The sequence below is a fragment of the Toxorhynchites rutilus genome, chromosome 3 (assembly GCF_029784135.1).
Source record: "Toxorhynchites rutilus septentrionalis strain SRP chromosome 3, ASM2978413v1, whole genome shotgun sequence".
Classification (NCBI taxonomy): Eukaryota; Metazoa; Arthropoda; class Insecta; order Diptera; family Culicidae; genus Toxorhynchites; species Toxorhynchites rutilus.
The window spans coordinates 203,151,507-203,174,036 of NC_073746.1; the positions used below are offsets into that span (position 1 = coordinate 203,151,507).

Sequence of the window (22,530 nt, forward strand, 5' to 3'; positions counted from 1 at the left end):
TTAGTTGTTGTGCTGTGGTAGGTTTTGTGCGGTAGCATTTGTGGCATAAGTGAACTACTTGTTTTGCCACACTTCTGCCTCCTAGAGGCCAAAATCGAAGGCGAATTACACTCAGCATTAGCTGTGGGCCAGCATGGAGCAAATTCCGATGGTAAGTTTGCATTATCATTCGAGTGATTCGATGCCGAGCAGGTAAAATTATGGGATGTTTACTATTTTCAGATTCCTTTGAATGAGCCAAACGACCGCCAACCTTGAGAAGACCCTCTTGTGACAGAAATGGATGAAACCATCTTAACGGCGATTTACTGGATACCGTTCCACCATTGGCCAGTGCCTTCCATTCGGCAGCAAAAGTCTCGCGTTGGACCAGGAGTATCAGTCGGTTTTCTGCATCTCGAAGTTCAGTCGTAGTGATGAATGGATAAGTTTCCTTTTGCGGTGAGTTTTGTAGAATTTTCATTAATCTTTTCCATATTGCAATATGACGAATCAACGTTGTGTAGGAGGAAAATTTCGACAGATACCAGCCGATGAAATCTTCTTTTGTGGAATCTGCAACAACAGCAGCTGTACGCCGACGTTCTGTGGAGCCATCCTTCCGGTTTAGGTTAGTCGTGGATTCTGGCCATTTCTCAGGACCTTCTGCCAGCCAACTGGGACCATGCCACCAAAATTTATTGGATACAATATCGCTCGGAGAGATGCCTCTGGATATGAGATCGGCAGGATTATGTGTACCAGGAACATAACGCCAGAAACAACCCTCTGTTATGCCTTGGACCTTCGCCACCCTGTTTGCGACGAAAGTGGTCCAGTTATTCGGAGCGGATAGGATCCAGTTTAAGGCGCACGTAGAATCTGTCCAGAATGTGGATCGCGCTTCTACTCTGATAGCCTTTTGCACCTTCTCGAAAAGTTGTGCTATGAGCAATGCCCCGCACAGCTCGAGCCTCGGAATTGTTTGCGTTTTCAAAGGTGCAACCTTAGATTTCGACGATAGGAGGTGAACTTGCGTATTTCCTTCTAGGTTTTGACTTTTTACATAAATGCAACCGCCATACGCTTTCTCTGATGCATCCGAAAAACAATGGACCTCCACTGATACCGCGCCGGGAATTATTATACATCGTTTCATTTTTATCTCTCTCAGGAGTGGAAGTTGTTCATAAAAGTTTCGCCATTGCTCGCCCACCGTTTTGGGTACCGGTTGATCCCATTCCAATAACTTCTCGTTCTCGTCACGCAATATCCAAAGGGATTGCATCAAAATTTTCGCGGTTGTGATTGTGGCTCCTATTATTCCGAGAGGATCAAACAAAGTGGCTATTATTGAAAGAATCCGACGTTTGGTAAGTATTTCGTTGTCGGTCGTGGAAAATTTATAATCGAAACGGAAAACATCCTCATCAGGTAACCAGGTAAGTCCTAATGCTTTAACTGATGGTTTTGTATCCAAATTAATACAATTTTGTATCGCCAGGTTCTCTTCAGAAATTCCTGTTAATATTTCTGGGCAATTGCTCGCCAATTTCCTGAGAGAAAATCCGCCACTTTTCATCAGGCTTTCCAGTTGCATTTTCAGGTTGCGTACTTCTGTTGGATTATTGCCTCCTGTGATGATGTCATCCATGTAGGTGTCTTCAATGATTACCTTGGCAGCTTCTGGAAAATGATCCTGTTCATCATTTGCCAATTGCTTTAGCGTACGGGTGGCTAGGAATGGTGCCGGTCTCGTTCCATAAGTGATCGTGTTTAGCTCATATGTTGCAACGTCTTCTGCCGGTGATGCTCGCCATAGGATCGATAGCAACGGTCGGTCCTTGGGATGCATATTTATTTGTCGAAACATTTTCTCGACGTCTGCTACAACCATTATTTGTTTTGTACGACAGCGTAATACTATCGATCGGAGTTCCTCTTGAATGGTTGGTCCTGTCATCAGTGCATCATTGAGAGAAATATTCGTAGAAGTTTTGCAAGAAGCATCGAAGACCACGCGTACTTTAGTGGTGCTACTCGACTCCTTGACCACCGGATGATGCGGTAGATAGCAACGTTTAACTTCTCCGTCCTCAGTTATTTTTTGCATATGACCTAAGCGACAATATTCCGTTAGAAAAGAAATGTATTGATCTTCCAATTCAACATCTCGTGCCAATCGCCGTTCCGTTGCCTGAAGACGGCGAAGCGCTATTTCCTTTGAATCTCCCAATTGATCCACAATGCCTTCGTGCTTGGGTAAACATACGGTATAACGACCGTTGGTGTCACGCTGAACCGTATCAGTGAATATTTCCTCGCATCGTGCTTCTGGTGAATAGTTTGACGTCGAACCAACTTCCTCACAGGACCAAAATTGTTTCATAAGCGATTCTAAATTATTTGAAGTCGATGCATTGCAATTTATGTGTAGTGGCTGGCCAATAGCTGTTGCACCGCCACACACCACCCATCCGAAAACTGAATCATTCAGGGCAGGTAAGTGATCACCCAATGCTATCTTTCTTCCCCCATGGAAGAAGTCGAAGAAGAATTCGATACCGAGTATGATATCAACAGGTTGGGATATGAGGAAGGAAGGATCGGCCAATTCGATTCCTTGTGGTATTTTCCATCCAGTAGTGTCCACTGTTGCAATTGGAATGTTAACAGTGACCTTGGGGAGCACCAAAAAGCTCATTCCGCGTGAAAAATTTGATAAACGCGACCTTATTTTCGCCCTTATTCTTTGCTTCGCATTTGAAGCTAGGGATCCAATTCCTAACACCGAAATGTCTACCCTGTCTCGGTGTACCCTAAGCCGCTGACTTAATTTCTCAGTAATGAAGTTACTTTCTGATCCGGAGTCGAGAAGCGCTCGAGCTGGGAATCGTACACCTTCATCATCTTCAACGATAACGATTGCTGTTGCTAGTAGAACCTGCGACGCACATCTTTGGACAGTATTCGAAATGGATGAATCCGTGGCTGCCACGTTAGCCATTTGCGAGGTGGATGGTTCATTACCGCCGGAAGTGGAAGTGCATGGTGTTGCCGTTGATATTGATTTTGGGTTTCCTTCTCTTTGTGTTTTGAAGCATACCAATGAGTGATGACGCCCTTTGCAATGTCGACATGAATATTTGGATTGGCATTCCTTTGCTTGGTGGCCATGTCTGAAGCAATTTCGGCAAAGAGAACGCTTACGGAGTAACGTATCTCTCTCTGCGACTGACATCCCTTGAAAAGTACTACATTGGTATAGTGAATGATGGCCCTCACACGCTACACAGCCACTAAAGGTTTGTACTGCGCTATAGGATGTCCTCTGAACAGATGGCTTCTGCTTGGCAGCGGGTGGAATTTGAGGCACAAATTTATCTACTGGCTTCGACGGTAGAGACTCCAGGATACGAACACGTCGCTGTAGAAAGTCTGTCAGGTCCTGCAGGGTGTCTTGCTCTTTCGTGGACGAATATTCTTCCCATCCTCTTCGAGTGGTTGAATCGAGACGAGAAGTGAGAATGTTCACTAGCAACAGGTCTCTATAATCGCCGGGCTGTACAACCTGGTCCAATGTTTGTACGATTCTCTGGAAACCTTCTAGCAAACCTTGCAAATCGGAAGTAGATTCCTTGGTGAGTGTGGGCAACTTGAAGAGTGATTTTACTTGAAGCTTCTTCAATTGCTTGCTGTTGTACCTCTTTAATAACATATCCCAAGCGATTTGATAGTTAGCCTTCGTGATTTGCAAGGCATCTATCAGCGCTTTCGCTTCTCCTTGAAGACAACCCTTCAAGTAATGGAATTTTTCCACCTCCGGAAGATCCGATTTGAGATGTATAAGAGAAGTGAAAATATCTCGAAAGCTGTACCATTCCTCGATGTTCCCATTGAACGTTTGCAATTTAATTTGCGGAAGGCGCACGTGATCTAGCGTTCCCAACATAGATGCATCGTGGCCACGAACGGACTGATCTAGAAAACCTGGCTCCTGTCTATCTTTAGCCTTATCCATCAGGAAGGATTTAGCAAAGTAATAACGCTCACTAAACTCCTGTCGTTCTTTCTGATAAGAATCTCCTTCTTCTACAAAATCATCGTGTGATTTGACATCAACCAATGTCTCTCCAAATCTCTCCCAAAGATCATCAAGCTTCTGTAGGCGCACGTTCACTTGGCTGGCGGATGTCTCTTCTTTGAACGTCTCAACAAATATCCAAATATCGTTGAACGTTGCTTGGATTTCTTTCAATTTAATAACCAATTGCTTCAATGATGGCGCCTTCTTTGCGGTGGAACTGGATGTAGGCGGCATTTTACCTCAGCGTTTTGTGAATCCGGTAAATTAAAAGGGAACTGGTGTAGAATTCTGCAATATCCTAGCTTCGCTAGGCATATACTGTATAACTGACCTTACAGAAAAACAGTTTGAACCCAATGCAGAATGCGAAACTGAAGAATGACGTCACTCAATGGAATTCCAGCGAAACTATTCGCTTGCCAAATTGACCAAATTTCAGGAATATCGCAACTCAATTGCAATACCAGGGATACGTGTGAGAAATCAGTCGAAGAGGGTATAAAACTCAATCAAAAACGTGTATTTTCTGAAGATAGCTTCGGCTAGCATATACTGCAGTAAAATGCACTAACCTGGGCAACAATTTACGGCTCCTCCTCTCCGTCTCACTTATGAGGTTGGTTGGTTTGCCTTGTACCAGGGTTCCAGATCGGTTGTATGGGTCCACAGCAATAAACGCACAGCTCAGCAGTTGTCGCTTGATGTTCCAACAGATGCTCCAAATCGGTTCAGAATGGTTGTAGAAACGACGAAACATTGGTGTAAGTATTTTGTCTTCCTAATTCGGCTGGACATATACTGAACGTCGATTTTTTACCTGGAGAAACTGTAATCCTGTCCTCGTTCAGTATCCTGTCCACACACGATAGTCCTCCCTTGGCCAACGGTGATCCTTGAAGAAAGAATGCTATCCACAAAGCAATTCTTTTGGGTCTATTGCTCTCCCAGTGATAACAATAGAATCGATGGACAATTCCTCAATTGTCTTCCGAATTTCCGATTGGAGTTGACTTCCGGCCTTGTAGAGTGTCACCGATTACCCGTTCCGATTGAAGTTGATTTCCAGTCTTGTAGAATGGCACCGATGATCCGGTTCGAAGGACCAATGTCAGATCGACCCGATCCACCAACGATAGCTCAGGGAATTTATCACAATTTCACTTTCGAACCAACAATTAAAAACGCTTGGTACTTGACAAACTACACGGATTTATTACCAGGAAGTACATTTATTTTTACATGTGAACGGATTGACTACTGGACTGAGACTAACTAGACTTTCAACAATTTTTCCCTAACTTCCTTTCTCAACTCTATATCTATTTCCTATTATTTCATTTAAATCTATACTTTCTATTTAATTTACACAACCATTTGAAATTCAAAGACAACAATCACTCTATAGATAACAAAACATTACACTGACAATTACCCTATCGCCTTCTCTATTTACATACACTCATACACATATCTTTGCCATAATTCGCATTATGTCAGTGGCGCATCATCCATAGGGGGCTGCCAACTCCGACACAATACTTATACGCTAGCGACAGCTTACATACTATGCAAGGGTGGAGTTTACTTCGCATTTTTTTCTTTTCGCTATCTCCCTTCGTTGTTTCTGTTCTAGCGGCTGCATAAGCTACCCGTTATTGACAGCTCTGTTCAGGAAAGCACAAAAATGGACAGAACAAATGTATGGAAATTTGGAATTCTTCCATTTTTCATCAATTTAAACCATATAAAGACTATGGGATTGTAATGTATAGCATATCAAACAAAAAAATCTTAGAAAAATTTCCATCGAATACAAAACGTTTAAATCCGTTCGTAGCAAAAAAAGTAGTTATTAACGTCAACTTTATTTCATAAAAAAGTGACCTGTTTTCTGATTTGGCACCCTTAATGTAAGACGTAGTCCTACGGCAAAAATCTAAAATTGGAGGCGATATACATACATCTAAGACACATTACTTGTATGATGTGTATAACTGGCATATGCATATGAAATTGGAGGCCATATACATGTATATGGCGTATATGATGTAATACAAACGATAATTATACGATTTATTATTTTCTAGGATGTATGTATATCGCCTCCACGTTTGCATGTATGGGCTGGCTAGGCGCATCATATACATGCAATTCATATTAATCATACTTGTATGTTTGTGAATATAATCCTCAAAATAAAATAATTACACTAAACCTTCATTTCAAACCACTTATGCAGTTACCAAATCACGCAATGAACATCAAGAATTGCTGGGAACCTCTTATCAATATTTGTTCAAATTTAAAAATGTGCTTAACTCCAGTTTTGTCGACAACTTTTATGCATTTTATTAAATCGTACGATAAATCATATATAAACATAAACATTCCCACCTTTCATCCTTCATTGAACACCTCGTAGTAGAAATCTGTCAGTATGCATACACTCTCCTACGAAACATAGTGGAAAAAAATATATTCGTCGATGTAATACTTATGACAGACATACAGCTGTACTTGCGTTGTACTTCGAAAATTGTATGTCTGTCACCATGTACAGCGCTAGAACCATGCAAGCAACTCGGTACAATCGCTGTACCTGTACCGACCTGTTTTACCGCTGTACATGGCTACAGTTGTACTGTGCGCAGCGCCATAGACGGTTAGTGGTGGGTAGCATGAACAAAACGAATCAAAACATTTGGTATACATTCTTTTCATTGACTTTCTCTTGAGTTAATAACTTAGATTGGAAACATATTTGTTGTGTTCGATAGTTTAGACGCTAAATAAAAACCTTTTTCATTGAAATATTGGTGAAAATACAATCACGGCAGTGGAACTTCATACAAATCACTCGTCGAAAAGTGTCTCCTTTTTCACCGCTTGTTTACATCGACGAATATATTTTTTCCACTATGTTTCGTAGGAGAGTGTATGCATACTGACAGATTTCTACTACGAGGTGTTTAATGAAGGATGAAAGGTGGGAATGTTTATGTTTATATATGATTTATCGTACAATTTAATTGAATGCATAAAAGACAAAATTGGAGTTAAGCACCTTTTTAAATTTGAACAAATGTTGATAACAGATTCCCAGCAATTCTTGATGTTTATTGCGTGATTTGGTTGCTTATAAGTTGTTTGAAACGAAGGTTTAGTGTAATGATTGTATTTTGAGGATTATATTCACAAACATACAAGTATGACTAATATGAATTGCATGTATATGAAGCGCCTGCCAGCTCATACATGTAAACGTGGAGGCGATATACATACATCTTAGAAAAACTTAAATCGTATAATTGTCGTTTATGTTACATCATATACCCCATATACATGTGTATGGCCTCCAATTTTATATGCATATGCCAGTTATACACATCATACAAGTAATGTGTCTAGGATGTATGTATATCGCCACCAATCTTAGATTTTTAACGTAGGACTACGTCTTCCATTAAGGGTACCAAATCAGAAAACAGGTCACGTTTTTATGAAATAAAGTTAACGTTAATAACTATTTTTTCTACGAACGAATTTAAACGATTTGCATACCAATCAAGTTGGAAATTTTCTAAGATTTTTTTTGTTTGATATGCTTTACATTACAATCCCATAGTCTGTATATGGTTTAAACTGATGAAAATTGGAAGCATTCCCATTTTCCCATACTTTTGTTTTGTTCATTTGTGCAACCGCTAGAACAGAAACAACGAAGGGGGATAGCAGAATGAAAAAAAAATGCGAAGTTAACTCCACCCTTGCATTATAAGTAAGCTGTTTCTAGCGTATAAGTATTGCATCTCCTCTGAGAAAAATTCTCAGAATCTTTCTGTGCCCGAAACAACAAAGGTAGCTTATTCTACTCGTTTTGTGTTTAATGTTTCCCCTCGAGCTGTGAACGCTAGTGAATATTTCATTTGAAGTGTATCTGGTATTGCAATTAACACAACCATACGAGTCATGGCAAAGAAAGCGAAAAAAGAGAAGAGTGCAAATGATTATAGGTCGCTTCTAAACATCGATGTTTGGTTTTTCGGAAACAAGCAACATTTTCGTTGCGCGAAACATAGAAACTTAGAGAAACTTTGTTGACGGTTTTGACCGAAAGTCGAGAAACGATTTTTCATAAACAGTCATTCTCGCGATGTTTCATTTTTAGCACTGCAACTGTGTGCATCTGTTAGACGCGTGTTTGATACTTGTTGAATGACGATGCAATTTTTCTTTTTTCTTTTGAATTATAGACACTTGAAACTCAGCCAGTTCATTCGTCTTTGATGGCGATGCACGGAAGATGCCTCTTGTTAATATTCAGTGCAATGCGTGCATTGATATAAAGAAACAAATTGCGACATATGACCAATTAGTGTATTGTTCTCGCAAAGGCAAAAAATGATCGTTGCTTCTCGAAATGATTCTACAAAACTACGCAAGCCATTAGACCTTTTGAGAGTCCCTGGAACTTTTTACTAAAGAGTTATTTATGAAATTTCGACGTATTCGCAAATTATATTCGAAATGATTAACCATTAAATTTCAAAAGAAAGAAGATTGCGTAGTCCTACGTTCTAAGCGGTCGTGTCTCGGATAAAACCCCTCGATTTTTTTAATTTAATGTTTGCTGGGCCGGTTCGAAGACAGTTTTAAATTGTTAAAATATGAATGAAATTTGTTACTTCATGCTATTTGATTACTTGAAACATGTAGTACTGAACATTATTTAAACATTTCTATATAAATTTTGCGACATTTCCACTAAAGCACAATAAACAATCAGGAATGACGTATCCGATTGCAACTCTTTCGTATCATATGTAAGAGCTTTATTTGCCCTGAAATCATATTTCAGATAGCCGTACGAGCTAGCTGCAGTTTGATAATTCAAACAACCGGAGTTCAAATCCCATCGGAGCAATTTTAAAACCGTCGTCACCACTAATATCAAACATTTATATCCTTAAAAGTCAATTGATTAATTCCTATTTGTACAAACATAAATGTTTATAAAGGTTCTATATACATACAAAAATGGTGATTCCCCGGGCCGAACATTTTACTTTGATATTTTCCGCCATTTTTTAATGGCAGTGATGAATCGTATATTCGTATGACAACAGACTTATTATGTTATTAGGTATTGCCTAATGACCTTGCATGTACAGTAAGTTACCTCTAATTCGACATTTAGTTAATTGGACAAACCTGTAATGGGACACAAATAATTGGACATTTTCACCTCTAATTGGATATTTTGTAAACATCGAGTTTGGTACCCAAAGTATGGCCCCAGATTGAAAGTCGCCACCAGATGTCGACATTGTACCACTATCATCGTGAATGTCCAATTAAAGGCCAATCACCTCTAACGCGATACTGAGTAGTGCCTCGGTATGTCGAGGATTAGAGGTAACTTACTGTATATGCTATTTGGGCGCATCATATATCACCCAAAATATCAGATATTCGATGCTCTATATACGATAGTTATACGATTTAATGTTTGCTGAGTTGGCATACTTGGCAGCTTGGTTTGTCAAGTTCATAATCTCATGTTTACAGTTTTGAGTTAAGTGAAATTGATAATAAACAGATAATCTTTCGTTCTTAAAAGTTAAAAATAAAAAAAGCAACTTTAACTTTCACTTTTCTTGAAACCGGAAATATTCGGACTTAAAAATAATTTTTAACGCAATATTCCAAACATACATGTATTTACAAAAATCTGTAATAATTATAATAATTATCAAGAACGTTTCCGCCATTCGTTTTTTGGTTGTATGTTTTAAATCGTATATATGCATGACAATAGTCGTACTAGATGCATGTATAAATCGTATATTCATCCATCCAATGATCGTGAATACGGTTGCAAGTGGAAAATAAATGTGTGTTCGTTGCTTATGATGCGAACATAAATAACAATATAATACAGTAATTTAAATTCAATACGACATGCCGAGGCACCACTCAGTGTCGCTTTGGAGGCGATTTTGGCCTGTAATTGAACATTGACGATGTGAGTGGTACAGTGTCTAAGTCTGGTGGTACCTTTAATATGACGCCATAATTGGGGCCCGAACTCGATGTTTACAAAAATGTCCAATTAAACGTGTCACATTACAGGTCTGACCAATAATCTAAACGTCGCATTAAATGTAACTTACTGTATATAAACAATATTTATTCCCAGCTGTTTTGAGGCATCTCGCACAAATTGACAATATCATTCAGTCGTCAGTGCAAGTTGGTGCAATTTTTAGAGTGTAAAAAAAGTTCACTGTTTACATAAAAGCAATCTCGAATCGGTCCCACTTTTTTGCTTGAAGTTACTATCCTCTGATACAATGCAATAAATTCAAACTTCTGATTGTCAGTCTGACATGCGATACAATGTACAACCAAAGTATGTGTGTCATGCTATCGTGGTACCTGTACAACGCTGTACACGTACAGCGCTAGTACAGTTGTATGTCTGTCCATGGTATAAACAAGCAGTGAAAAAGGAGACACTTTTCGACGAGTGATTTGTATGAAGTTCCACTGCCGTGATAATATGCAAAACTGGCAATGCTGCAGGTGTACGCAACATTTTGACAGAATATTTGTTGTTTTGGTCGATTTTGTTTGCATTTTTTTCGCGGTTTTCGAGTCGTAATTGTTGTACTATTTTCGTTGGTTTGCATAGAATGTATTTTTATGAGAAGCATTGCAAGACGCGTAATTATTTTAAAAAACAATTACGGAAAGATCTGTTATGTTCGTCATTAAGTGATTAGATTCAATGTTTCTACGTTTATAGAAGCAGATAAATCATAATGGAACGTTATCATCGTAAAACTCCATTGGATGTTTTGAAGTCGATGTGGTCAGCCATACGGGAGGCTATGGGCGGGGAACTTGAGCATACCCGATTAGTTAAGCACATACAGAAACAATTCACTTTCACAGCGGGTAAATTATTATTTTCTTCAATCACATTGTTTACATTTCACATGTATTCTAGAACAAATTGAATCGTATGTCACTAATGCTGTTGTCGATGGATTGATCCAAATCGTTGACAAACCCAAGAAACCTAAGCCAAAGTCCGTTTATCACTATGCGTTACCAAATAGTGAAAACTTCTCCTTTCCGGATGAACATCCGGATGTTTATTGCTATGAGTGCCATCGCGAGGGAAATGTTTTGAAATGTGTAAGATGTGTACGAGTGTTTCATCGTCGCTGTGTTAAAACAATAGCCGACAAGTATTCACAAATGGAAAAATTCACAACCAAGTATAAACGCGTAAATATAGTTACATTCGGTTTTTCTGAAACGAGCAATAGAGAAAATCGAACAATGATTTCCTCCGCACCCGTTAATTCAAATGGAAATCAAAATTATAACCCTATATCAACATCTCCGGTTGATGCCAACGAAAACAATACTGCTTCGCTCGTTGACCCTTCATCTGCACGAGCAGTCAAGTACGAAGAAGATTCAGATGTGAAACAAGAGCATTTAATAGATGAACTATCATCTGATGAGCCGCAGTTTACCGGAGTTATACGACCACCGAACCGCCGACTTGAGGATCGTATAAACACGCCAACTGTGAAACCGGAGGACCATGGCATTGTGGACAGTGCTGAATTAATATATAGATATTGCTATCCTTGCCGGCAGGCACATGGAAACCAATACAACACTCCAACAATGAGTCAGGCTGAATTAAACTATTTGCTTAAATTTGTTGTCGAGGAATACAAATCCTGGGTTAGTATAGCAATCTCATAGCTGCGTTATCGGCAATCCAATTTTTCCAATCCTAGCTTCCTGATGATACCTACTCTCCGACGAAGCTGTTTAACAATCGGAACCCATCACCTGAGGTTATTGATAATATGGAACTGTGTAAGAAAATGTTGCTACGGATACCGGCATCGGTGGATATAATACAGCAAAAAGTATCTAATGTGGAATATAAAACTCTGGAAGAGTTTGGCACCGATATACAGGATATTGCCCATAACATTGCCATAATTCATGGAGGTAAGGGTATTTTTTTCTATTTGCATGTATTACTCAAACATATTCTGCTGCCTAACAGTAAAAAATAGATTCACGAGATTATTCCTATCTTAAATGTTATAGCACAGCGGTGGCCAAACTTTTGGGCATCACGGGCGACTAATTGTTCAAATATTAGGCTGCGGTCTACCAACGTTGACTGTATCGAAAAAATCATTAGAAAGTTAATGTAGTACAAGACGATCAACTCTGCAGTACTTGTGCGCAAAATCATAACTCGTATATTCGCGCACGGTGTCACAGACTGTGCGTGTCTCTGTAATTTTGCTATTGTGCATTTCAGGCATGATTGGTATTTCTTTAAAGTAAAAAAAGATATAATTGAATGAAAAAAACAGGAAGTGGGTTATATCTATGGTATAACCGCAAGGGTGACGTAGGACTATCGTTGATTTAGAGATCATTTGTATGAAGTTGAATCTGAATTCATTCTGAATGAATGAATATTTGGAGAACTTCGAAAACGAGAGCGTTACGTTGGAGGCATAAGGTTTAATGCATCCAATATTGGATACGGAAATATCCTACTGATGGGGAAGAATAATCTTCAGAAGCTATCCTGTTGATTGCGATTGATTGAAAAATCACAAAACCTAATGTATTAGGTCACATTGTTACATGGATAGAAAACATTAAAATAAACTCTTTCATATGAATGTAATTTTAAATTCCCAGAGGAACTGGCAGATTATTTTCAGTAACGATTAGATATTTCCACATTTTCCTCGATACTGGAAGCCCACCAGTGGTTAATGCTAACTCGATAACCATCTGTTAATAGCACTTGATTGAAACATATTTGGTCACAGTGTTACATGGATAGAAAACATTCAAATAAACTCTTTCACATGAATGTATTTTTAAATTCCTAGAAGAACTGGCAGATTATTTTCCGGATCTTTCTCGATCCAAACGGAAAGAATTCCGTACGTGTATGTGTGTGTGTGTGTGTGTGTAGCGGCTGCTTCGAGATCTTCCCGGGGAACCGTTTGTAGCATCACTCTCCTCCTGATGGATTCCCTTCTGGCCTAAGGTGCACAAACAGGCTCTTGGTGACACCGTTCATCCGCGCTTTCATGATAAATGAAGAGCTTCACCACAACAGCGACAACATGCTCCAATCGCTGTTCAATTAGAACTGAGTGGATTTCCGAGCGGCGCTCGCTTATATACCGATTGGTGATTTCAATAGCCTATTTTGAAAGCAATTTTAAGACTATTGAAACAAGTTTTTGGATCAGAAAGTAACAAGTATAGAACGCGTAGACATTTTATCTTTCGAATGAAGTGTTTATCATACCATTTCGTTCAGTTGTTTAGGAGCTATTAACACTCAAAATCTCGGTCTCCGGCGTAACGCTTTCGTTTTCGAAACTTTGATTTTACACCCCGGTATAGAAATGAAAGACGTAGTCCTACGTCAAAACTTGTTTTCAACTCCATTCAGTTTCAATATCATTGATTTTTTTAAAGAAATTGTCATTCATGAACAGAGTTGCCAACCTTTCAGGTTTTCCTGTACATTGCCAGTATTTTTAAATAGCGAATTCGTTTTTAAACCTGAGTCAGTGCCAAACTGACTCTGTAATAAAAAAAAACGTTTTCAGTGTCACGAATGCGGTGGTTTGTTGGAGTGCGTTATATAGTCTGGTTTGTTTATATTTGCGACGACAAATGTACAGTGTCGACGTCTGTTGGTGATATTAGTGCTTGGGAGGTAAATTATTCTCTATCAGATCAGAAGGGCCAAATGCAGTGTAAAAATATAAAAGTTTGAATGAAAATGTTTACTTCATATTGTTTGATTGCCTAACACATATAGTTCTGAGACTCACTTACCCATTTCTCGATGCATTTTCTGTTTGTTTCATAAATAATTAATATTATAATATAAAATCACCATTAGACACAGTTTTCGTTCAATATGTTTCTGCGATATCGAAAAAAATCTCTTATTTCATTACATAAAATAAATATTCGATACGTTAAAGTAAATTTTCATTCATTGTTTTGATTTTGAAAGCATGCTTATTTTCGCCTCCCAATGGAAGCACACAAAGCTTAATGACGTCTACGCGAATATACTCTTCAAAATCAGAATCCGAATTGGATTACGATTCCAATAATACAAAAGCAAAATCAGTAAGTTTTCCATTTTCATGGTCTTTATTTTTAGATTTTCCAAAACAATACTAGGAACTTGACAGTTCAGTATAGTTGTATTGGTGAACCCGAGTACCAACCCGTGAAACATCTCAGTGCGAAACTAACAGCTTTTGGGGCGAACCTAGTGCGACACTAGGTTGAAACTGAGTGAATAAAAAAAGGTTTGACAGCAGTTAGTGTGGCACTGGGGTTGAAACTGAACAAAAACGAATTTGCTATAAGTATCCCAGCGAAACAGCCAAAGGCGAAATATCTCCAGATTTTTTTTTGTTATTTTCACAATTTTATCCACCTTTTTGATATTCTCGGCATTTTCATGTTTTTTTATTCCTCAAAATAATATTCTTTTTCTCCACTCGTGCGAATCCTACTCCACTCAACTCGTATCTCTCATATTAATAACGTTTTTATAACGTTTTTAGAAAAAAAAAACACAGAAGTACAATATATTAGTAACGTTTTTATAACGTTTTTAGAAAAAAAAAACACAGAAGTACAATATGGTGGATTTTCACTAATTTAACTCGCTGTTATTTATATTCAGTTCGATTAGGAAAATTATATCGGTTTGGATAATATTTATATTGGAGCTGCTATCGAAATGTTGATCAATGAATATTTGTCAATATGTAAAATTTCACACAACGCCGTAGCTGATTTCAAGACCATTTCTATAAAGTTTTGCATTACACTCTGCAATCAAGTTTTAAAGCCATTTTAATTTCAATGATCCTTTAAAACGTTGAACCCCGCGTCTGTTCCTAGGGGCCGACATTTAGCTTTTTGGTAGGAAAGCGCTGACTGACTGGGACTGACAGTTACAAAATAAAAAATATACCGTTTGTTTTCAGATGTTTTACAAAATGTTACTACTTTCTTGTCGAATTTATGACTATTATCTATTCATACAATAAGTATTTTTGGGAGCTGAGACCGACACTGATAATGTGAAAACACTCTTGATACGGGCTGAATGGAAATCGGTAATGAATTTAGGAAGATCCGAAACCTGGATTTCATTGACTTCGCTGTAAACCAGGGATTCTCAAAGTGGTCGATATCCCCTAGGGGTAAATATCGGTAAATATCGGAGTCGAAATAAACGAAAACTGATTTTGGGGGTCCACGAGGTCTAAAAATCGACCCTAACTACTACGACTACTAATAAAAATGACGCAAGTGTTACCTACGCTGAGAAGGCAAAAGTTCCACTGGGAATGTTAGTGTCATCCAAGAAGATATCTCAAAGAATGACAAAGGGTTGGGTCATAATCGTAGCTGTGACAGGTTTTTATAACTCTTCTTGAATGGCGTTAACGTTCCCTGTGGAACTTTTGCCGTCTAAACGTATGCATTAACTAGCGTCATTTATTAATACTAGTTGAGATTTCTTAAGCCAAATAACACGCCTTGAATGTATTCGGAGGGCCAAGCTCTAGAATACGCGTGACCACAGTGCAAGTCGAAGGAACTTTCTTTGACGAAAAAACCTCCCGGCCAGAACGGGAATTGAACCCGAACACCCGGCATGATAATGTGAGACGCTAACCACTTGGCCACGGGCGCACACGGTGTTTATAACTCCGATCAGATAATATCCCTAGTTTTGGTTTGCTCTCTATTTGACACATATCCGCGATTTAACATAAAAGAAGTCATGATCAAATTCCAGTCCGAACATCCTCCTTATAGTTTACTGTATAACAAGCTTGCGCTTTCATTCATCAGATCATTTGTATTCTCAAATTCGTTGAAGCTTCAATGATAATACACTTATCTACTAATTTATTACAAGAGATTACATTAGATTGGTAGAAAGTCACCAGGTTCATCCATCAGACTAAATTTTATGTTTTTTTTTGTCCTCAGTTTACGATTTTGATGCTTTTTTCAAAAATTAATTACCTGCTTCAGTAATTTGTATTAATAGTTATAAACCACCCTCATATTTACTGAATTTATTACTGAACACTAGACTTATTTGTTTTGTTGAATTTTGATGAAAAAAAAAGTCAAGTTTACTTACTCAACCAACTGCAAAATTTTTAAATTGGTAAGTAATTTGTATGAGTAAGAAAAAAAACTAGAAATTTAATTTTTAAAATCATTTGGCTATAGGGGTCTGTGGTATCACTTCGATCTGGAAAAGAGGTCTCTCGCCCAAAATAGTTTGAGAATCCCTGTTGTGAACGGACGCAAGGAAGCAAAGATGTATGTAGCAAGGATGCTACATACTGACACTGTCACAGTACACCCAGGTTTTTTTACGCGGGAATACGTATTTCGTAAAAAAATCGCATCTCTGTTCATGAACATACAAAACATTCATTTGTCTATTTGCCATAAAAAATACATCAAGGATGATTATTATATTCCTCAATTACTTAGAGATATAAGAACTAGTGATGAAATGGATATCCGATAACTATCCGGCTGGATACCGGATGTTGGGAAAAAAATCAATAATTTCTCATTAACACAAGATATATTATATTATATCTTTTTTTCAAAATTAAGTTAATACGTCCCGCCCAAAATAGGTTTTTTGATTTGAATACTTTCAAACATCCACGTTTTCTTACTAAGTGAACCTTAGTGAGTCTAATCACTGAACTCTTCATTGATTGATTACCCTTTGACCCTTTACATTTTCCTTTTACTATAAATTGTCTAGTACTTCTACAAAAATTCGTCCTTATAATATAAAATTATTTTCAGACACAATTCTCGTTCAAGATTCTTTGGAAATAACATGTTTCTCCGTTGCATGGAATACATGTTTGATACAGAGAATTTTTTAATGGGAACTGACTATCATTTTCATTTGCCACTTCGTTGGAACTGTCCCAAAAATTGTGATACACTTTGCGTGTTAGGTTTAATTCAGTTTCGTCACTTTTGCTTCGTTTAATTTGATTTGTGGTGAAGTAAGTGACCCTCTCTCAGATTATCATTACTCAATACAGGTCCCCGTGAAAGACAATCTGTGAAATAATTTATTTGCTTATTTGATTTTATTCATTTGCATTGAGGGGCTTATGGCGGGTTTACATTAGGGAGATCTATAGCTATAGATGGATGGATTGATTATTGTAATACATGAATAAATATTCACTTGCAAATAGGTGTAAACGGGTGAGAATATATATGATACACTTATTCGAGGTATATATAACTTGAATAAATTCAGCATATGTAAACGCTTGTGAATTTCTCACTGGTGAGAAATCACTAAAGTTGGATGCAGTTCTACTTCAGGTGAATAAATTCACCGAAAATATGAATATATTTATTATAGAAGTTCACGCTAGTGTAAACGGTTAATGCGATTTCTATAAATCTCATCATATTTCTACACATGAATATATCACTAGTCTAAACCCACCCTTAGAATGAAAGGGGTGTAAGTGATTTCATCGATTTCTCTACATCGACGCTCTCTTTCGGTCATAACTTAGCTGCAAATACATTCCCAGCTGTATTTGACAATGCGGAAGACAGGTCAGAGCCTCATCTATCGGATTCTATAGCAAACTCATATTGGAACGTTTTTGCAGTTGAGTTATTAACTGAAGAAAAAGTTGATGAAGAGAAATCGATCAAGTCACTTACACCCCTTGCATTCTAAGCCCCTCAATTAGCAGTTCTTACTCTTACTCGTCTAGTATTAAAATTATTTGAATATATTTACAAAAAATTCACAATCGTAATAAAAATCCTTAACAGAAAAAGTCACGGGAGGGTTGTGTCCGAGACACGACCGCATAGTTGACGTAGGATTCCGTTAGGCTAACTGTTGATTTTGGATATGTTTGAAGAATTACATCGTTAAACTCTTTGATAATCTCGTTAAACTCTTTGGTGGCTCTGAAAAGGGCCGTTTTGTTTAGTTGTTGGATATTGTTTGTTCACTCCACCAGTAATTACCGAGTGATGCTGATAGAAGGATGGTAAACAGTAGTTGGATGGTGCGTATCAAATGAAAGATACCGAAGTGGAACGAGATATGATGAAAACCGCCCTCTGTGATCCTAGACGAGATGCCTCCTGTATTATATATGGATGAACTAAAGAAAAACTCCGATGTAATAAAAGATAATTACCAAAACCAAACACAATTATCGATTTTTCTCATCAGTAAAAACATGTTACTTTAATATAGAGAAAACATATTTGAAATGGAAAAGGTAATTTTCATTTATAATTTTTACTATCTGAGTGATTCTTCAACCCAATGCGAATTTTATTTGGACTAACAACAACTAATACTATATGTAGAGCATATGGGAAATCACTTTTTCTAATATTTCTTCACTTTTCTAATTTTTCTCGCCGTATAAACTTTCCTTGGATGAAAATTAACACAACAAAACAGACAGCTTAAACCTTGAGCACACCTTGGATTCTATTTATGAAAATTGAAATAAATCGTTTCAAATATCAAGTCATTTTTAACACAACTGCTACCATATACAATTTTACACTTATCCTTGTGCTAATTTTTTCACAATACACGATCGGTCATTGATATGAAATTTCACAAAGCAACCAACATTAAAGTTCCAAATTAAAATTTTATTTGCTACAATTAATCGTATCACTCACCTTACTTGCAATATAAAAATGCCCCCGACTTGCATATATTTGAAATGCTGATTTTCCCCGGGCACCTTGGTTTAGATATCTACAATACATTTTGGGTAGGAGTTTGGGTAACTACTTTTATGAATTTGCAACGTCGATTTCCCCCAGGCAGCTTGGTTTTGTCTCTATTAGGGAACACATTTCTGTTAGGGAACATATTTCTGTGGGAACAAAAGTTGTCCCTACTTTTATGTATTTGCAATGTCAATTTCCCCCAGGCAGCTAGGTTTTGATATCTCTGTTAGGGAAATATAATAGTAGGACAAAAGTTCCCCCTACTTTCATATATTTTCAATGCCGATTTCCCCCGGGCAGCTTGGTTTTGATGTCTCCGTTAGGGATCCGCCGCATGTGTCGTCAATTTCGACCAATCAGAAGTGGGTATTCCCGTTAGGATAGGGGTTGAGATTTTCCAATTTTTCGATAGTTAGTTTCAAGACATATATTATTTTCTTCAATATAAAAAATTGTTATGGAGTACCGAAATCGATTGACGAAAAAATGTCATCAATCCATCATGAAATGGCTGAGCAATGAGCGTTTGAAATTGGACAATTTTCACGATGTGCTCGATTTTCGATTTTCAATTTGTACCCAATATGTTCCCGAAAGACGTAATCCTTCGTCAAAAAAAATCTGTTCAATATTCTTTGCAGAAAACTTGGTACTCTATTATGGGATAATTATTCTTTAGGAAAAATTTGATCATAATTCGTTATTTTCATGTAAAAATACGTTTATTACTCCCTAGAATGTAAACCTTTATTTGCTTCATGCACACGTGCAGTTTCTCCCAGTATCGTATTTGCAAATAAAGAGCGGAATATCCGGCCATCCGTCCTCGAAGCTCATCGGATATCCGGTATCTGGTATTCAGCAAAACTACTATCCGTTTAATCACTAACTATAACTATCTATATGAAATATTGGCCCTCATTATGTAAATTGAATCGAACGATTAATTCGATTCCTATAACTATCACACCGAGCAAATCAAGTTCTTTTTCGAACGTCATGAGTTGCGAATTTGCATATTTTGGAATGTTGCCAAAATGTTTCCCAAGGCAAAATATCATGAATGCAACAAGCAAACAAAACAGCTCGATAATAATGAAATAAAATTATCACGGCAAACGGTGTAGGGATATTTCATCCATTGCGTTTGGAGGTGACACTATCCTAGATCAGCTGGCGGGCACCTAGGAATACTTACGCGGGCGACCGGTAAACCGCGGACTACCGTTTGGCCACCCCTGATATAGCAGATAATAAAATATCAAAGCATCTCATTCATTCAGACAGATTAGTTGTACTCCGTTACATTGTGCACTTTTTTGATTCAAAAAAGTCACTAATAATAATTATTCTTTCCAGCGAATTCTCTCGAGTATGATGCTGTCATGTACTTTGTAACGGATTGTATGTATGATCTTCACGAAATTCGTCAGTGTCCAGATTGTTTCCGGCACTCCAACGAGAAAGCAGAGTCTGATTGGTTTGCGAGACCCTGTATCACCCGACATGAACTAGTTTTTGCAAAGCAAAAAGGATACCAGTATTGGCCAGCAAAAGTGATTCGTGTTTATAACAGCAAATACGATGTTCGCTTCTTTGGCGATAAACATTTTCGTGCTGTTATCGATGGCACCAATGTCAAACCAATAGATACCGATTTTCAGGAAATGAAAATCAATCTCAAACAGCGTGGATTTCAAAAGGCGTTGGATGAATTACACAAATATCAAGCCATGGTCAGTCTCCCGAAGGGTTATTACGCGTATGGAAATCAAACAGCGACACCTGTGAATATTATGCTGCGATCATCGCAAATTGGATCGTTGTATGTGACATCGCCGAAGCCGTTGACGGATGTCAGAAAAAGAGGTCGTAAATCTAAGCAAGCGTTGAAAAATGTAATTACTACAAACGAAACCACTAATGGTGACACTTCTCCTCAGAAAACTGCACAAAGAACAAGGTATGTATTTGGCGTTATGACTTTAAATTAACATAAATCAATTTCGAGTTAATTTAGTTTCGCTACAATTAAATTTACGCACCCATATACGAGTCTCACAGCCATTAAGTTTTCTTTTTATAGATCTAAAACACCGGAAATGCGTATTACGAGACAAAAAGAGAAACATTGTTTGGTACCAATAAGTAATGAAATCTCACAGTCGAATCCGAAAAGACTTCGTCCTAATTAGTAGGTATATGATTGGTCAAATATCGTTTCAGACGATCATTTCCATAATTTTCAGCAATATCATTCCGCTGAATGGGTCAGGTTCGTCTAACGAAACTCTTGTACGTTCGGATGGAGAAAAAGAATCTTTCAAACCACGCAGTCCTCGTATAAAAGCACAGTTGAAAAACCAATTTTCGGAAGATGTTGTGAAAGTAAGTGCATACAAAGTTTATCGAAAAATTAATACGCATCTCGTTGTTATTCAGTTGAAGGCTTTGATGGACGAGATGGATGATGTCGAACAAATCAAGAAGCTGGCAGTGAATGCTCTTCAAGAGGATATTAATCGGTGGCAACAAAAAATTCGCACCTTGATTACTGACTATAACGGTCGTATATCCGAAGTTAAGCGTAAGCAATGGGTAAGGAAATTAATTCTTTTGTTCATTTATTTTTTTTTTGACAAATATTTTTTAGTGTAACAGTTGTGAACTTGAATCGATACTTCACTGCTGCTGGAATACATCGTATTGCTCGCGGAATTGCCAAGAAAAGGACTGGCCAAATCATAGAAAACAGCACAAATTCGTTAAGAAATAATTTTCGTTTATTCCTTTGTTTTCACTGATTAGGGGTATTCTTACACTGTCACGATTCCCTTTGTCTTTGCATTGTCATGTTGTCGTGACGCTGTGTATTTTAACAATTAATACGTTAGCATCTTCCTCCTTCATTAATCATTATCATAGTAGTATTGTCACTACGAATTCTACATGGCAATCATGTAAAAACAATAGGAAGTATTTTGGAACGAAAAACAAGCCCGAGGATCTGAACGTTGGGCGTTAAAACAAAATACAAAAGATTGTTGAATTTAAAAAAGTAATAAACTGAATTTATTCCAAGAATAAATATTTTGTGTTCCTCTGTTTTTCTTTCTTCGCTGAAGGTTTTATAAGTCAGGTCGCCTCTAGTCATCAAATCAAAGTCTGGGTCAAGATGAACTGTTTCATGAGAAAATAGATGTACAGGTTCAATAAGTTCGAATACAACTTTTCATCGCTGTGTAGGTGCGCCCCCTATGTGCATTCTCTGTATTGGTATTGGTGTCAGCTTTAGCCTCATATATCCGCGTTGACGGCATTGAGTTTCATATTACGAAATGGGGGAGTAGGCATGACAATAAGGGCTTGCAGAAGAAATGAACACACTTTTAAAATAAAAATTATGAATGAAAATTATTTTTCCCAAATTAAATTAGTACTCTATGTAAATGAAAAAAAATGTGTCTAAAGATAATAAGTTAGATTGTAAGTTTTGGTGAGAATATCTGAAAAGTCATAGAAAATAGTTCAAATTAGGGTCAGGCTAACGTACATCT

The 22,530-nt window shown here is 37.6% G+C and overlaps 2 protein-coding genes across 5 annotated transcripts; one reads left to right on the forward strand and one right to left on the reverse strand.

Annotated features, from left to right (window-relative positions):
- On the reverse strand, positions 1-4,300 carry LOC129773849 (uncharacterized). Its single transcript, XM_055777506.1, has 2 exons — positions 110-4,300; positions 1-12 (listed from the first exon to the last, which is right to left on the reverse strand). Exons 1-2 carry the CDS (start codon positions 4,298-4,300, stop codon positions 1-3), a joined length of 4,203 nt encoding a protein of 1,400 aa, XP_055633481.1.
- Positions 4,301-10,348: 6,048 nt separating this feature from the next.
- On the forward strand, positions 10,349-22,061 carry LOC129778741 (zinc finger MYND domain-containing protein 11). Of its 4 annotated transcripts, none has more exons than XM_055785824.1 (9): positions 10,349-10,478; positions 10,875-11,026; positions 11,079-11,833; positions 11,890-12,109; positions 20,333-20,936; positions 21,060-21,167; positions 21,223-21,361; positions 21,416-21,571; positions 21,627-22,061. In XM_055785824.1, exons 2-9 carry the CDS (start codon positions 10,891-10,893, stop codon positions 21,747-21,749), a joined length of 2,241 nt encoding a protein of 746 aa, XP_055641799.1. In that variant the 5' UTR covers positions 10,349-10,478; positions 10,875-10,890; the 3' UTR covers positions 21,750-22,061. The 4 variants fall into 4 exon arrangements, with proteins under 4 accessions (XP_055641799.1, XP_055641800.1, XP_055641802.1 ...); XM_055785825.1 differs by lacking the exon at positions 10,349-10,478 and adding an exon at positions 10,512-10,653; XM_055785826.1 differs by lacking the exon at positions 10,349-10,478 and having other exon boundaries at positions 10,676-11,026; positions 21,416-21,560; positions 21,627-21,757.
- The last annotated feature ends 469 nt before the right edge of the window (positions 22,062-22,530 follow it).

Excerpts from the sequence above, each read along its gene's own strand:
- LOC129773849 (XM_055777506.1), bottom strand. The coding sequence starts at position 4,300 with ATGCCGCCTACATCCAGTTCCACCGCAAAGAAGGCGCCATCATTGAAG.
- LOC129778741 (XM_055785824.1), top strand. The coding sequence starts at position 10,891 with ATGGAACGTTATCATCGTAAAACTCCATTGGATGTTTTGAAGTCGATG. Across the intron at positions 11,027-11,078 it reads ACAATTCACTTTCACAGCGG|AACAAATTGAATCGTATGTC; the intron begins GTAAATTATTAT and ends CATGTATTCTAG. Across the intron at positions 21,362-21,415 it reads TTTCGGAAGATGTTGTGAAA|TTGAAGGCTTTGATGGACGA; the intron begins GTAAGTGCATAC and ends GTTGTTATTCAG.